The sequence below is a fragment of the Vespa mandarinia genome, chromosome 3 (genome assembly GCF_050613455.1).
Source record: "Vespa mandarinia isolate Hongniang chromosome 3, ASM5061345v1, whole genome shotgun sequence".
Lineage (NCBI taxonomy): Eukaryota > Metazoa > Arthropoda > Insecta > Hymenoptera > Vespidae > Vespa > Vespa mandarinia.
Window position 1 is genome coordinate 10,695,001 of NC_140812.1, and position 16,191 is coordinate 10,711,191.

Consider the following 16,191-nt stretch of genomic DNA (forward strand, 5'->3'; position numbering starts at 1 on the left):
TTAAATTTATACTTGCATTCTCGTAAAATTTATACTTGCGCACTTTTTTTTTTTTTTTTCTTTTTTTTTTTTTTTTTTTTTTTTTTTTTTTTTTGTACGTATAATATGACGTATATCGATGTTTTTTCATTTTCTATTTTTATTATTATGTTTTCTTTTTCCTCCTTCATTTTTTCATTATTTTTATAATATTAACTAACGTATATTTTTCCATACTAAATATTCCTTTATTTTTAAATATTTCCCTTCAAATATCCATTACTTAAATCATACGGAGAAAACCACCGTATGGTTCTTCGATGTTTCAAGAAGTTAGAACTCGTTGGCCTCGATCAGAAAATGGCGTTTTCTGCTTATAGGTGACGATCGTCTCTCTATGATCTTTATGAACTTCATGCCACAAGATCCGCCTACGATCAACTGCAAAACGTTCTTCGTTTTATAAAGACAATTATCTCACCCGCACGACGATATATTATCCCACAATCGATATAACTTTAAAGCTATATGATCGAAGAAATATTTTCGTTCGTTTCGTTTACTCGTCGACGATCAGGAAAAAAAATATTCTAATTTATTCAAACCAAATATAAAAATAATAATTCTTTTTTTTTTTTTTTTTTTTTTGTGACAATACAATTTTACCGAAACGATACAAAAGAGATACATACATATATACATACATACATGCATATATGCATACATATATACATACATACATGCATATATGCATACATATATACATACATACATGCATATATGCATACATATATACATACATACATGCATATATGCATACATATATACATACATACATATATATATACATATACATACATGCATACATGCATACATACATACATGCACACATACGTACGTACGTACATACATACAAATATATATATATATATAGGAATAAAACGTGCAGACTCCGAGATCGTTCCTCCCTCGATAATTAATTCAGTTGTATAGTCGTATTTGTTCTCGCACGAAGGCGGACCTTGGGGTCCAGAATCCGACACTCGGTGTCCGTAGGACGCCTATAAATTCCAACTTACCCGTTCACCGGAATGTGCATTTTTTAGCGGTTACGAAGGCGTGCAAGGGCAAGGCTTTTTTGCGATAGAACGATCTCTGGCCAAAGGGAAAAAAGAGTAAAGGGATCATCATGAAAGAATGAAAAGGTTGAGGGGTGGGAGGAGAGAGAGAGAGAGAGAGAGAACAAGATCGGTCGATTCATCGACGTTCATCCGGTTGCGGATGTTCAGGAGCGATCGAACAAAGACGATGAGAGTGACTCAAGAAGAGGGCGGGTAGAAATGGGGGAGGGCTGGGGGAGGGAGAGCCAGACTTGAAAATCGTTTTTGTTCCGTAGGTCGAAGGTCAACGACTACTAGCTCTAGACTTCTTAACGACCCCTTAACGACGACGCTATCGATTTAACGAGACACGGATAACACCCTAAAACTATATATTTATATATATATATATATATATATATATATATATATATATATATGTATTTCTAATTATGTATGTTTTCGATGAAATCTTATCGAAGGATATCAATTATATCAAGATCCATTCTTATAATATTTTTAGGATAAACATTATAGTTTTCCTTTTATCGAGATCCTTGATTTATTGTATTTCTTGGAATTTTTTCTTTTCTCTCTTTTTTTTTTCTTTTTTTTTTCCAAGTTACATACTCGTGATCGATCGACTGGGTAGTAAAGCGCAGAATCATTCAGGTTAGCTATTAAACGAGTACTTTTTTTTCTTCTTCTTCTTTTTCATTTGTCCTGCGATCTCGATTCTCGGACGTACGTCTGACAAAGTCAGACAAAGTAGATAACTATATTATGATGCTATCTAGTTGCTCGTTAGGATATTCGCTTGAGAGTCGATGGACGACGGGTTCACGTTATATTATATATTTAATTTTTTTTTTCTTTTTCTTTTTCTTTTTTTTTTTTACTAAAGAAACGATAGTAGGCTGTGAATCGCGTGGGTTTATGAATAAACTCGTGTAACCACCTTGTTGATTCGCGATCGAAGAATGAGCGTCCTTTGCCGTGAGTACACGTGACCCTAACCTTAAGATACACAAGAAAGAGAGAGAGAGAGAGAGAGAGAGAGAGAGAGAGAGAGAGAGAGAGAGAGAGAGAGAGAGAGAATGATCAAAGACGATGACTATAACGACGACGCATGGACATTCGTGCAAACGACAATGGCGATCCTTGACGGTCGATCTAGATCGAGGATCGCGTACACCTCAAGCTCGTTCCGGGAACCTTAACGAGAGAACATTAAGCATAACGAAGGCATTCTTCGAACGCTCGCGCGTATCCACGTCTCGAAAGAAGACGAAAGAAGAAGAAGAAGAAGAAAAAAAAACGTAACAAGGAAGAAAGAAAGAAAGAAAGAAAGAAAGAGAGAAAGATAGAATTATCAAAACTGTCGATCGGGATCACGAAGATACGATTCATATTCGAGAAGAAATGTAAAGTAATTCAACTTATCGATATCTTATACTCATTGAATCCTTTCGTAGGACGAAAGAAAAGTAATGAGAATTTCTTGACCCGATACCTCGACCTATTCTCGATTTTTCTTTTTTTTTTCTTTTTGTTTTGTTTTGTTTTGTTTTGTTTTGTTGTTTTTTTTTTTTTTTTTTTTTTTTTTTTTATATCTTATGCATTACACGAGACATTACCATGACGTTAATTAAAAAGAGATTCCGTAATTTTATATGTGAACAATTTCAAGCTTATAGGGGATAAGTTCGTATCGTCGATTCCGTCATTCGTTTATAAACCAATGCCATCACCTTTTTGCGATTTAATCCAATGTATGAATAATAATTTTAAATGGCACGTAAACTCGCCGGTATTGCACTGCTAATCTGTTAAAAAAAAAAAAAAAAAAAAAAGAAAGAAAGAAAGAAAAAAAAGTCGCGTAAGAATAAAGAGCAAACGGTAAAACTTCTTAATAAAGAAGACAGAGTATGACTGTTTGGAAGTGTTCAAAAACCATTTCGTTCGGTTAATTGACTCGGTTTTCTTTTCGTACAGTGCCGGCCTTTATTGCCAACCATAATCATCGTAACGCGAGACCTTACGTACTTACGTATTCCTTTGCCCTCAGAAGCGAGGACGTCACCTCGAAACGAGGTTAATCGCACGAAACGCGTTCGCGCGACACGAAAGAGAACTCGGCGATGTCTTCTCGCAAACGTCGTTGTTTTTAAGAAGAAGAAGAAGAAGAAGAAGAAGAAGAAGAAGTAGTAGTAGTAGTTGTATTCGTCGCGTTCCTTGGACCGTGTGATATCGTAATGTAAAATAACATCATCGTAATCCTAACATACAAACACGCCTCTTCTTTATGACGCGATTTATCTTTATGGCGTAATTAAAAGCACGATGGTTACGAGGGAAAAAAAAAAGGAAAAGAAAGAAAGAAAGAGAAAAAAGAAAAAGAAAATAGAAGAACAAGAATACGAAGAAGAAAAAAGAGAGAGAGAGAGAGAAGGAAAATTGAGCTCGAGTAATTCGCGAAACTGATACCAATGTGTGTTCTTCTTATATCGCTTGTGGACTACTTTCCCACATTGCGTGAATACGAAAAAGAAATATACGTATAAGTACAGCGGTATCCTTTTTGTACGATGAGATCGTTCTTGCCCTTTCATGGCGTTACTCGTGTTGTGTCCTTTGTATGGAAATTGGAGTAATGTTATAATAAATATCAGGCTTTTACGAGAATCGCTACTGTAAGAAAAAGAATGGAAAAAAGGGATCAAGAACGATCTATATGCCGGTGACGAGAGAGATACGACAAATTTGTGAGATCCTGAAAAAAAATCAGTCGTGTCCGAATCGAGAGAGAGAGAGAGAGAGAGAGAGAGAGAGAGAGAGAGAGAGAGAGAGAGAGAGCAAAGTAGCCGATTGTTTGGTAAGAGTATTACAACGACGTTCAGAAGTCACAATATCGACTCTCGTATCTCAAGATTGGTACGCTATTGGACTTGGTTGCATGGATCACGAGTGTGATTTAAGAACGAGCAAAAGAAAGAAAGGAAGAAAGAAAGAAACAAACAAATAAACAAAAGGAAAGGAAGAATAATAAAGCTTGCTCTGATGAAAAAGAATAAGAAAAGAAAAGAAAAATTCGATAAGCACCCTCGTCAGCGTCAATCGATCGGTCAACTCGAGTATTATCGATTGTTCAATATCCGTTAAGCATGCTGTAATATCATATAATCCATCCTGTAATACTTATTTTCGTTACACGGTGATTCACCTTACGCATCGTAAGGAAGAAAAAGAAGAAAAATAAAGTGCGAAAACGATAAGATAAAGAGAGCATCGTTTCGTCCGTATTGACCGGGCATTCGAGGGAAGATTAAATAAAAGAGAGAGAGAGAGAGAGAGAGAGAGAGAGAGAGAGAGAGAGAGAGAGAGAGAGAGAGAGAAAGAGAAAGAAAGAGAAAAAAGAAAACAGGATAAAAATTAACAGAATGGAAAGAAACGATCCTCCTGAACCCTCGTCAACGTCCAACTCTAAAGCGATATTCGATTTTAATGCTCGCTCGGTTGTCCTTCGTAAGATGCAACTCGATCAATGCTTGCACCGGAAAGATACTCTTTCTATTTTTTTCCATTCATATAAGAAGAAGTAATAAAAAAATTTTTTTAAATTAAAGTTAGGTAGAATTTGATTGCCTTTGCTTTCGAGCTCTTTTTCGACTGTCCCCCCCCCCCCCCTCTCTCTCGACGTGGCTCGAATGAGAAAAAGTCCTCGACGAGACACGAACCGTCATTTCTTTGTGAAGACAGAGAGAGAGAGAGAGAGAGAGAGAGAGAGAGAGAGAGAGAGAGAGAGAGAGAGCAGCGAGTGCTTTAAAGCAAACATGGAACTCTCATAACCCTTACTTATGCTAATAAAACCTCTTGTTTCCAAGTTAAAAAAAAAAAAAAAAAAAAAAAAGAAAGAAGAAGAAGAAAGAAAAGAGAAATAAAATATGAAGAAAAAAAGAAAGAAAAAACGGGAGGATTTTCGAGAAATTAAAAAGATATTTTCGTTGAGTCCCGTATGAGACTTAGCTTCGTTTAGATCATTCTTAGATCATTGTACCGCGAATACAAGAGAGGTAGTTGACTACTTCTCATAGCCATTTATAACGCTTCATTCTTTGGCATTCTCGTTGTGTGATCCTCGTTCTCGTATATCTTTATTTCTGAGACATCTCGTTCTCGAGAAAATGTAAATTTTCATCGTGAACATACGAATGTGTAGTTTCTTTGTTTTGTTTCTTTTTCTTTTCTTTTCTTTTCTTTTCTTTTCTTTTCTTTTTTTTTTTTTTTTTTTTTTTTATATAATATCTTTAAGTTGGCTCGAGAATATTAAAATAATCTTATAAGACGAGACGTGAGAGAAAATCTTACGCGGATTATGATAGCGAAGAACTTAGTAAAGTTGAGATATTAAATGGTGTGCGAGGTATTAAAAGGAATCTCGAAGATCATGCACATTCTCGCGTACCTTGGTCGTAGACCTTAGTTGAGTATAATCTATGCTTGCATAACAAACGCTCATTGCCGCTTCGAACGTGCGTTACTTTTCCTTTTGCTATCATCCCGCTTACCAAGCGTCTCTAGGAAAGGTTACAAGGAATGCAACGCCGCATACGTTAGGCGTTTTTCTTTTGTACGTCCAAAGGGCGATTATTGCCATTGCAATCGTGACAAAACGCATCTTGCCCTTTCTTTCGACGTCCTTTCGAATATCGTTAATGACACGATAGAACTTGCGATGACGTAACGGTGTCATCGTCGTCGTCGTCGTCGTCGTCGTCATCATCATCACCGTCAACATTGTCTTGTCATTAAGATTTCTCCTATCTTTCCTGTGTATGATGCATACTGACATGAAACCACTTCGACCCGGAACACGATTGTATTGTTTTAAATACGATCGAGGTGCAAATCGATAAAGATTATTCTTGTGTTATTTTTAAAAGGAATTTTTTTCTCTCCCTTTTTTTATATATATATATATATATTTTTCCCCCTTTTTTTCTTTCTTTCTTTCTTCCTTTTTTTTTTCTTTCTTTTTTTTCCCCTTGCAAGAAAAAAACATTCATCGATCATGACTCATTAATAGTTTCAATCGAATTAAAACAAGCTATTTTAAATGTTAAATTATAAGGCAAATTATAGTCGATTAATTTCCTACTACTGATTTATATAATTATTAATAGATTATATAATTATTTTTATAAACTTGACGGAATAAAAGTTGATCTTTTTTTTTTTCTCTCTCTTTTTTTTTCTTTTCCTTTTTTTTTTTTAGATGTAACTTCTTATAATTTAGCGGAACATTGAAATTATTTATGCATGATACCGATCGTAAAGAAACCGTGAAAGGACACCCACTATTCTCAACACCTCGTATGATAAAAAGAGACTGTTCTCGATGTCCGTTCATTTAAAAACGTTAACAAGATCGTTCAAGCCTATAAACAATATGAAAGAGGGGGATTGACAACGAGACCTGGCAGGCTTATCGATTTCTTTTTTGCATTTTGTTATAATAACGACATCGTTAGACTTGCTAATTCCTGCGTAGTCGTAAGACGATAATACCATGACCTTTGTTAAGTCCTCGCGAATTGAATAATTTATTATCACCAAGATCTCTTTTATATTTAAAAGAAAAGAATTTTTGGAATGTATATATCTAAAAAAAAAAAAAAAAAAGAAAAAAGGAAAAAAAACGTATAAGAGATGAGTCAAAATTCTTTCACTATTTTGGTTTATGTCATTTTGATCTTTAATCGTACTACTGTCGTATTATGAGAGCTTATTCAAACAGTGAGAATATCGAAATATTATCCATCTATATTTATGTTCTGTTATTCTCGCGAGACAAACAAAACGTCATACGTCGTTTCGAGATGAAAATTATCATGCTAATCGTACGACCAAAATATGTCTAATCGTTAAGGGATATCTATGTATTTTGTTCCGACATATTACTGGAAAAAAAAAAAGAAAAAAAAAAAAGAAAGAAAAGAAAAAAGAGAAAGATATGTATATATAAAGAGACAGCAACTGACATTAAAAGTCACCAAGCACGACGTGACTTTGTAATCTGACCATGGCATCTCGCCAAATAAACGAGCCATAGTCGTGCCCACGGCAAAGTCGTATCGTGACTTTTTATTATACCACGAGATTTGTTTGGGCCCTTTTATTGAAATCGACGCGGGGTGCTTCTGCCGTCCTTTTTTTTTTTTTTTTTTTTTTTTTTTTTTTTTTTTTTTTTTTTTTTTAAGAAAAAAAAAATAATAATAATAATGAAAAATATATGAATCTCTTCATGGAGGATTCCCATGGCATCTTCTTTTCGGAACATATCGAATTATCTAGAGAGAAGAAGAAGAAGAAAAATGGCTTATTCTTTTCGAATAAAAATATTTTTTTCTCTTCTCCTTTGGTACACACACTACCACTTGGCGTGGCTTCGATAAAGAAAGGCGTAAGATGAGACACCATGGCGGGGGTCTGGCTTGGCGCCGTCTTAAATATCCGTATGGCGTATTTCGCGATTACGCAATAGGAACGTGACCAACAGGATTTGCGAACAGAGAAGTTGCCTAAATTGAAACGAATCGTTATCGCGAAAGATCAAAATCTTCGTTGAGAAATATTTTTCATCTGTCGACCATTTCTATTATTATTAATTAACGAAATAACAAATAAATACTTCTTATAATGTTAATATTTTTCTCTTAACAATAGATCGAGATGAATTATAAGAAGATACGCTTTTGATACGCCCACGAAAGTGTAAAGCTGTTCTAGTTAGTTCAACTAAATCGATTCACTTCCAACCGAGGTGAATTATAAATGCGTTAGACTCGTATGCGAGAACTCGTTCCCGTCTTTGTTCCCGTAACAGCTGCGACGTGCAAGAACGACAACAACGACAACGACGACAACGACAACGACGACAACGACGACAACGACGACGATACTCTAAAGTAGTTAAGGAAAGAAAGATCGCAATTCTCGTGGTTGGTTACACCGTCCCAAATTCCAAGGGTGCTCTTAACCATCGCGTCACGCAATACCTTGTTGTCTCTCTGTGACAGAATACTGTCTCGTTGTTGTGGCACTTGGTAGGCAGGCATATGACATTAAGCGTTAAACTAGTCGGCCATTTCGCTTCAAGTAATTCAGGACAAGCGAAAGAAAAAAAAAAAATGCGGCATCGAAGGTCTGTCTGCGTCTGTATATCTGTCTGTCTATATTTCTCGGGGTCATTCTATTAGAATTAACACCGATGGCTAAAGTGAGCGATAGCTGCCGGTATCCTGACCTTTCGAACAAGATGGAGAAGTATCATATCTCGCGATCCATAGATCGACTCACTCGGTAATATACGCGCGACTATATTTCCTTGTTCGGTGAAGATTATGAGCATACGTACTACATGATCCAGTACTAGCATTTCTCGAGGTACGTATTTACTTACGTACGAGGTACGTACGTTCGAACAAATCGATTAGCGTGTCGGACAAGGGAGAGTTATCCATTCTTGTCAAGGCTAAACCCTTTCTCTATTGCAATCACAGTCCGCACGAGTATCCTATTTTATTACAGCCGTCCACTTTGCATCCTATTGAAAATCTTTCTTCTAATCAATCCGATTCCCCTTTTCATCGAATCAAATTAATGAAATAAATAGATTTCGTTCTATTTCTCTCTTAGATATAGATACATTTTTCTCCCGTTACAAAAGACAATTATATCTCTCTTTCCATTTGATCTATCATCGATCGTTTTGTGTTCGACTTTTCTTCTTTTTCTTTTCATTTATTTATTTTTTTTTTTTTTTTTTTTTTTTTATTATTATTTTTTTCTTTTTTCCTTCTTTTGTTAACCAACAAAACAATTCCTTATTGATCGCTACGGGAGAGAAAGAGATCGTGAAAAAATGGAAGGAGTATAAAAATGAAGGTTTAAATCCTTTCGGTCGATATCCTACGGCGAACTGAAATGCTTGAACGACGTCGTGGCAGTTACCATATTCAACGAAGCGTGTATACGACTTTTCCACAGTCACTTTCATAATACGAACCACTTCCGAAAGTGAATTAAGTTATTCGAGAGAGAGAAAGAAAGAGAGAGAGAGAGAGAAAGAGAGAGGGGAGAGAGAAAGAGAGAAAGAGAAAAGATCATATATACATATGTAATAATATTCTTTTTATAAAATGCTTTTGACTGTAAACGATTACGAGAAACGCGTATTTAATGGAATCCTCGCGTTCACCATCGTGAGTCTTCTCCGTGAGTTTGGGTCATGGCTATTTCAAATGCTATTACTTACGTCCATGACAAAATTTTTAAGCAAGACTTTTCTCACAGATCTAGCTCATCCTTAAAAGAAATATTTTATTTTTCTTATTTCCATTTTGGAAATTTCCATCTTGGATAATAATATGATAGTCGAATTTTTTCGATAACGATAAAATTCACCGGTTCGAAAGTAGAACGATCGAACGATGTAATATCATTTTGATCGTTCATAAATTCGTCCGATCGATTGGGCAAATACACGAAATCCCTAGAATCGTCGATCGATCTCGAACGATCTCGAATCGTTCGATCGACAACTCTAATTTATAGTCGTATAATATATACGTATTCGTCGGGACTTTATATTAGGGCCGTCGACTCTGTGAAATTTACGCGTGTTACTCGCATTACATATATTACCAATCTTGGTCAGGAGTTTCGTAATATACTCTGACAATACCAACCTCGGATTACCAAAGTAACGTAATGCTATGTGATTCCCATTCACGCACCTCTCGGAACGTTGCTCGATTCATTTGATTTAATCGTCAACTTTTTATAATTGTTTAAGCTTCTGATTATTAATTATACTCGGTTATTATCATCGTATTGTCATCGTTAAACGTCACATCATTATTTTCATTATTTTCATTATTTTCATTATTTCATTTTCTCTTTTTAAATATTTATTTAAAAAATTATAAATACTGATTTTATATAAATCGTATAAATCTATTATCATTAAACTTGTAATAAATGGTTTCGTACGTCTAATTTGATATTATTATGACAAAGATATAATGAAAATCTTATCGCGATGGAAAAATTTAATTACGTTTGCGGTTAGGTCGTATGTACGATTCGACTCATACGTTCAAGGGAATACTTATAAACGATAGTACGGCTACGTTTACGCTATAAATCACGATGAAGTCAATCAACGCTGACTCTCTTGCTACGTGACTCGCATTGTTTCTTAACAAGTGTCACGGTCGCGCTAAGATACACGAACGAGAGTGATTGACCTAAAGAATAATCGATAATCATAATTATGAAAAATTAATCGTTCGTAATCGTACTATAAAATATTATTTTTATTATTTTCCTATTTATTTACATAAATCGAGAAAGGGATCTAAATTAAAATTTTTTCTATTCCGTGAAGGAGCTCGTTATGATTCAAAATCATTAGAAAATAGTGTCACACGCATGCAATACCTATTTCGATGTATGTTATATATATATATATATGTCTCGTGTGCTTCTACACTCGATTACTTTCATTAGAAACTTGTTATAGTTATCGATAAAATACATGATTCATAGGTTGAGAATTTTGTTACCTATTAGAGTATTACATTCTCCTCTCTCGAATAATCATAGTATTTTGATCTCACCCATTGACCCATTGATTAGAAGAAAAAAAGAGAGAGAAAGAAGGAAAGGAAAGAAAAAATCGAAATAATAATTTTTTCGTGACGAAAGAAAACATATTTGTTTATCCGTGCATGATCGAAGATATCGATAATGATTACGTGATATTAATCGTTTTCGCGAACAGTGTCCTCGATTCATTCTCATCAATAACAACTTCGGCATGAACCGAAGGAGCACTTATCATCCACCGACGACAACTCGAAAAGAGTTAGAGAAAACATTTATCACTCGCGTCAGCGACATCCACGTCGGATCTATTGCACCAGCCTAGTAATATACTAATAGATTAAAAAGAGACCAGAGGTATAGGTATATAGATAAATAGATAAAGAGAAAGAGAGAGAGAGAGAGAAAAACAAAATAAAAAAAGAAAGAAAGAAAGGAGTAAGCACTGTTACTCACCGACATAGCGATCGGCGATAAAACCAAGTTGTTCCTGTCCAAAGAAGAACACCCAAGCGACCGTATCGTTCGTTCCTTCACTAAAGAAATTCGAGAAATTCAAGAAACACCCGAACAGAAAAGAATTATCTCCGGGGGGTGGGGGAGGGACGAAGGAAAAAAAAGAAAGAAAGAAAGAAACAGAGAGAGAGAGAGAGAGAGAGAGAGAGAGAGAGAGAGAGAGAGTAATCAAAATAAAAATAAAAAATAAAAAAAACAAGAAAAAAGAAACTTTTTAATCGGAGAACGTCGACGACGAATGAAAAAAAAAAGAGAGGATAAAAGACACGAAAAAGAAACAAACAAAAGAGAAAAAAAAAATAAGAAATTTGTTGTAAAGTTCGAAAGAGTATGGCTGTTGCTGGCAGCACCGGTTTCGCCAGGGAGACAAGCGGGATTCGCTCGTAATTCGAAGACTGGTCATCGCCGTGGCGATGCCACGGTATTCAAAGATCGAAACGACGGCAAGTGTCGGCACTTGCGGGGGATCGAGTGATCCCAGCGGAGGTGCGTCCCGTGCTTTCTTGGCGGGGACAGACGGGCTAAAGGTGAGGGAGAGGGAGAGGTTCTGACCCCCGCACGCGATATTCACGAAAGAAGAGGAAGAAAGAGAGGGGGGAACTACTCTGTAGACCCCACGGAAGCGTGCTTGGTAGGGGACCCAAAGAGAGGACCCCAGAGTTGTTGAGTGTGATATCTCGTTCTTTCCTTTTCTTACGCATTGTTCCTGTTATTGCTGGTACTGTTGTTATTGTTATTATTATTATTATTATTATTATTATTATTATTATTATTATTATTATTATTAATGCTGCTATTTATTCACCAAGAAACGAGTATTATACTCCGGGCAGATCCTTTCTCGACGACCTTAATTTGAATCAATTAGAAATGCCGTTCATTCATTGTCGAAAACGTCTGAACAAACAATACATTCCTGAAGGTAAAGATCGAACGATTTCGAAATTTTTTTTAAGGTGAACCTTACCGTTTGTTTATACGATTCTACCTATATATCTCAATGTCTCGTTAATTTATTTCCGTAAAAAAAGAAAAAAAAAAAAAGAAAAGAAAGAAAAGAAAAAAAAACAGTTCCTACGCTATACGATGTGAATTGATTTAATTAGTCGGTGATGTACGTTGCAAGTACGTGCTCGACAAAGAGATAGAGATAAATGAATACAAAGGGGAAAGAATAAGAAAAAGAGAGAGAAAGAGAGAGATGGAGAAGGGAAAAAGAAAGAGAGAGAGAGAGAGAGAGAGAGAGAGAACGAGAACATGACGTCGCCAATAGCTCGCTATGAAGACACGTATTGTTTTGTGCGAGCGGTACGATAGTTATGGGCCCTGGCAACCTTGTCCCAGTAGCTTGATTCTTGGCCCGTGCCGAGAAAACAACCCATCGGAGACTCGTCCGCGTTGTCGAGTAAACGACGAAATACGGGCGTTGATAAGGAGAGGAAAGAAGAAGAAAAATAAAAAAAAAAAAAAAAAGAGGAGATATATTTCGAGGCGATTCGCAATAAGAGAATGGGAGACATAGAAAGAGAGGAAGATTCTCCTCTCGAATATCCTTCCGTAGAGGTATCCTCGCATCCTTGTTTTCGTGCGGAGGATGCGCGGCACCCGGTGCTATCTGGGTCATGGAAGCATCGTCCCGACGCTCTCGGATACCATACTTTTTCTTCTTTTTTTTTTTCTCTCCCTCTTTCTCTCTCTCTCTCTCTCTCTTTCTCTCTCTCATTCTTTCTCTCTTTCTCTTTACAAATGATTTTTAATTTGCATTAACGTTTGGAAAAAGCGCGGGCGCCGGCTAATGAGAGAGAATCGTAAGGTACGATATGGAAATATTAATGCTACTTAAAATGGCCTCTTCTCTCTCTCTCTCTCTCTCTCTCTCTCTCTCTCTCTCTCTCTCTCTCTCTCTCTCTCTCTCTCTCTCTCTTTCACTCTCTCTCTACGTTTTTATCTTTCCTTCTCTCTCGTTGAAAACTCGATTTTGAATGCGTATTAAGACGCAACACAGACTTTCATCGTGGAAACGTTTCTCCGATCACCCGAAGGCGGACCACTCTTACGTAATCGAGGTAGGCAAGGAGAGTGTATGCAGTTTTCGCGGGAAATCTCATTGCTCGATCGAATAATTCGACACATCACGTGGGAATATTCAAATCTTGTTACTTTCTTAAGAATGAACAAGATAATGGTCGTACAAGAACAATATCTTTTTATTATTATTATTATTATTATTATTATTATTATTATTATTATTCTTTTTCTTACCTTTTTTTTTACTCTTCCTTCTTTTCGCGTAGGAGTAACTGTAATCACTTACTTGGTCATACGATTATACGAGTATGGTCATATAATAAATACGTGGGAGTTGCATTGAATACTTTTAGGTGTTTCATTTGTATCTCAGAACGATGAGAATCGATTCCATAACTGTGTCTTTTCGATCATGATAAATAGGGATTATTGTCCTGGGAGATAATCAAGAAGAAAGAGCAAGCACGCGTCTTTAATTCTCACCCTTATCTTTTGTTTGTTTTATTTCTTCAATGTAGCGTAGGTAAAAATATAAGTGGCGTATGTGAATGGCCATGTGGGTCATGGACGGCCAGGAAGAGACTTTTTATCGACCTAGACCAACCATCAAAAGTGACAAAAAAGGTTAGAGGGAGAGGGCAAGAAGAAGAAAAGAAGAAGGGAAAAAAAAAGAAATAATCTCTTTATTGCCCTTTTTTTTCATTGACTATGAATTCGGTATTTATCGCGAAAGACAAAGAATCACATTTAGTGGTCACATTTATCAAACTTATGTCATTTAATGCCCGTTTGATTTATTATGCAAGCGTTTTATATACACATATATAAACTTATATTACAATCTCAAGCTCTCCTGACATATACGTTCTCCATTGTACGTACGAACGTATGTACGTATAATAACGTGGAGTCTCTCTTTCTCCTCGATCCTTTGCACTCGTCGCCAGTCGAATTCTTCTTGTCTCGAATTAAATCCTATCCATTAAGATACACTGGCATCGACGATGAATAAATATTTGGATAATAAAAACGATTATATCTCTAGTACGTTCCCGGACAAATTAATGTTACCCACAATGTACTCTTAATCGATCTTGACTTTGTTCGATCAAAGATAAACGAATGTATCGTGCGTACGTACATACATTTTTTTTCTCGACGTTTACCAGATTCTCATGAATTTTAAATTGAAAAGAAGAAAAAAAGGAAAGAAGTAAGGGAAAAAGAAAAAAAAAAAAAAAAGAAAAAAAGAAAATAATTTAATAAAGGTCGGTCGAGGTACTAACGACGGTAACTCGTTAATCTCTCTGTCGCAAGAAGGCCCACCTCGTCGGGCAAATTGTCTTCTAATGATGGAGTTCCACGATCGTAGCTACCGCAATTGGGAACCAGTGAAAAAGAGAAGCTCGACGCGTTCCAAAGGACTTCGAAAGTTATCGTCGTTGCATTTTCGTTCATATAAATGTTGAAAGACAATTGTACTTTAAACGACGACAATCAAGACGAAGACGATTGATTCTCCGACGATATTTTTCTACTATGTTGTATTCAATTATGCTATTCAGGTCATGGTTCTTTACGGCCACTTTTGCTGTACTAGACAAAAACAACAAGGAGCCCTTTTTAACGATTACCACGAGTACTTCTCTCTTTTTCTCTCTCTTATGTTTTAAATAGATAAATTCATTACGCTTTTTAACAATTTGCGACCAGTTTATTATTATTATTATTTTTTTCTTTTTTCTTTTTTTTTTTTTTTTCAACATATTTCAGAACCATAATCGTTTCTTTACTGGAAACTACTTTACGAGGAGGGACCTGCCGGACGATTTAACGAGGGTTCACCCTTCTTCCTCATTTTATTCATTTTTCAACCTTTAAGCGATTTCGGACGATGAAGAAATTACGCTCGAAGTTAGGAATAAAAAAGGAAGTACTTCGACGAGATCTCTTTATCTCGTTCCCTTATTTTGTGTTTTTTGTTTTTTCCTTTTGTTTCTTTTTTTTCTCTTCTTTTCTTTTCTTTTCTTTTCCGTTATTTCTTTTTTTTTCGGTTTTATACTAGCGATGACTTTGTCTGTAAAGGATTAAATATAAAAAAAAAAAAAAAAAAAAAAAAAAAAAAAAAAAAAAAGAAAAAGTCGATCTCGTTGATGGAGAACATTAAAGTAATTTCGAGACACTCTTTCCCTCTTCTACTGGTACTTTCATTAATTCTGGTGTAACTTAAAATCTTGCTGATTCATCCTAATCACATCGACCGATAATTCTCTTTTCTTCTCTTTTCTGGGGGTTTTTTCTTTCTTTTTTCTTTTTTTTTTTTTTCTTTTTTTTCTTTTTTTTCTGTTAATATATTACAAAAAGTAGAGCACATTCTGACGGCCGAACGTCCATACTTAACAACGTCGAATAAATTACGGTATATATGTATATATATATTCTACATGGTTTACGATATATACCACTTTCAACATACGAACATTGCATAGACGGGGTTTCATTTTCAAGTTTTAAGTGCATACTTTCTAGCAAGGACGAATAGTTGGCCGATTTATTGTTCCACTCTCGTTACGGTGTCTAACTCTGAAATTAGTGCCACAGGTCGATTGTATTTCTTTTAGCTTACTTATTCGATTCGAGATTCGTATCGAAGATCGATCGATCGTTCAATCGAAAAGACCTGTCTATGTAAAAAGGAAAGATGAGTCTCCTAAGGAAAAAATTAGAAAGTTTCTTACATGACAACAGATACTTTCGCTTAATTGATTCTTCTTTTCTTTTTTTCTTTCTTTCTTTCTTTCTGTTTTTTCTTTCTGTTTTTCTTTTTTTTTTTTTATTATTTTTTTTTATTTTTTTTTTTTTTTTACACAACGATAAAACAAAATAAGAATTCGCGAAA

The 16,191-nt window shown here is 35.5% G+C and overlaps 2 protein-coding genes across 2 annotated transcripts in view; one reads left to right on the forward strand and one right to left on the reverse strand.

Moving 5' to 3' along the window:
• The window catches only part of LOC118445096 (uncharacterized), a 54,208-nt gene extending 42,881 nt beyond the window's left edge, over positions 1 to 11,327 (reverse strand). The window contains exon 1 of the mRNA XM_085656080.1: positions 11,205 to 11,327. Within this exon, the coding sequence (XP_085512206.1) occupies positions 11,205 to 11,210 (6 nt within the window). The 5' untranslated portion in view covers positions 11,211 to 11,327. The remainder of the gene's footprint in view (positions 1 to 11,204) is intronic.
• Positions 1 to 16,191, forward strand: part of nudC (nuclear distribution C, dynein complex regulator) — a 75,722-nt gene that overhangs the window by 43,988 nt on the left and 15,543 nt on the right. The window lies entirely within an intron of this gene.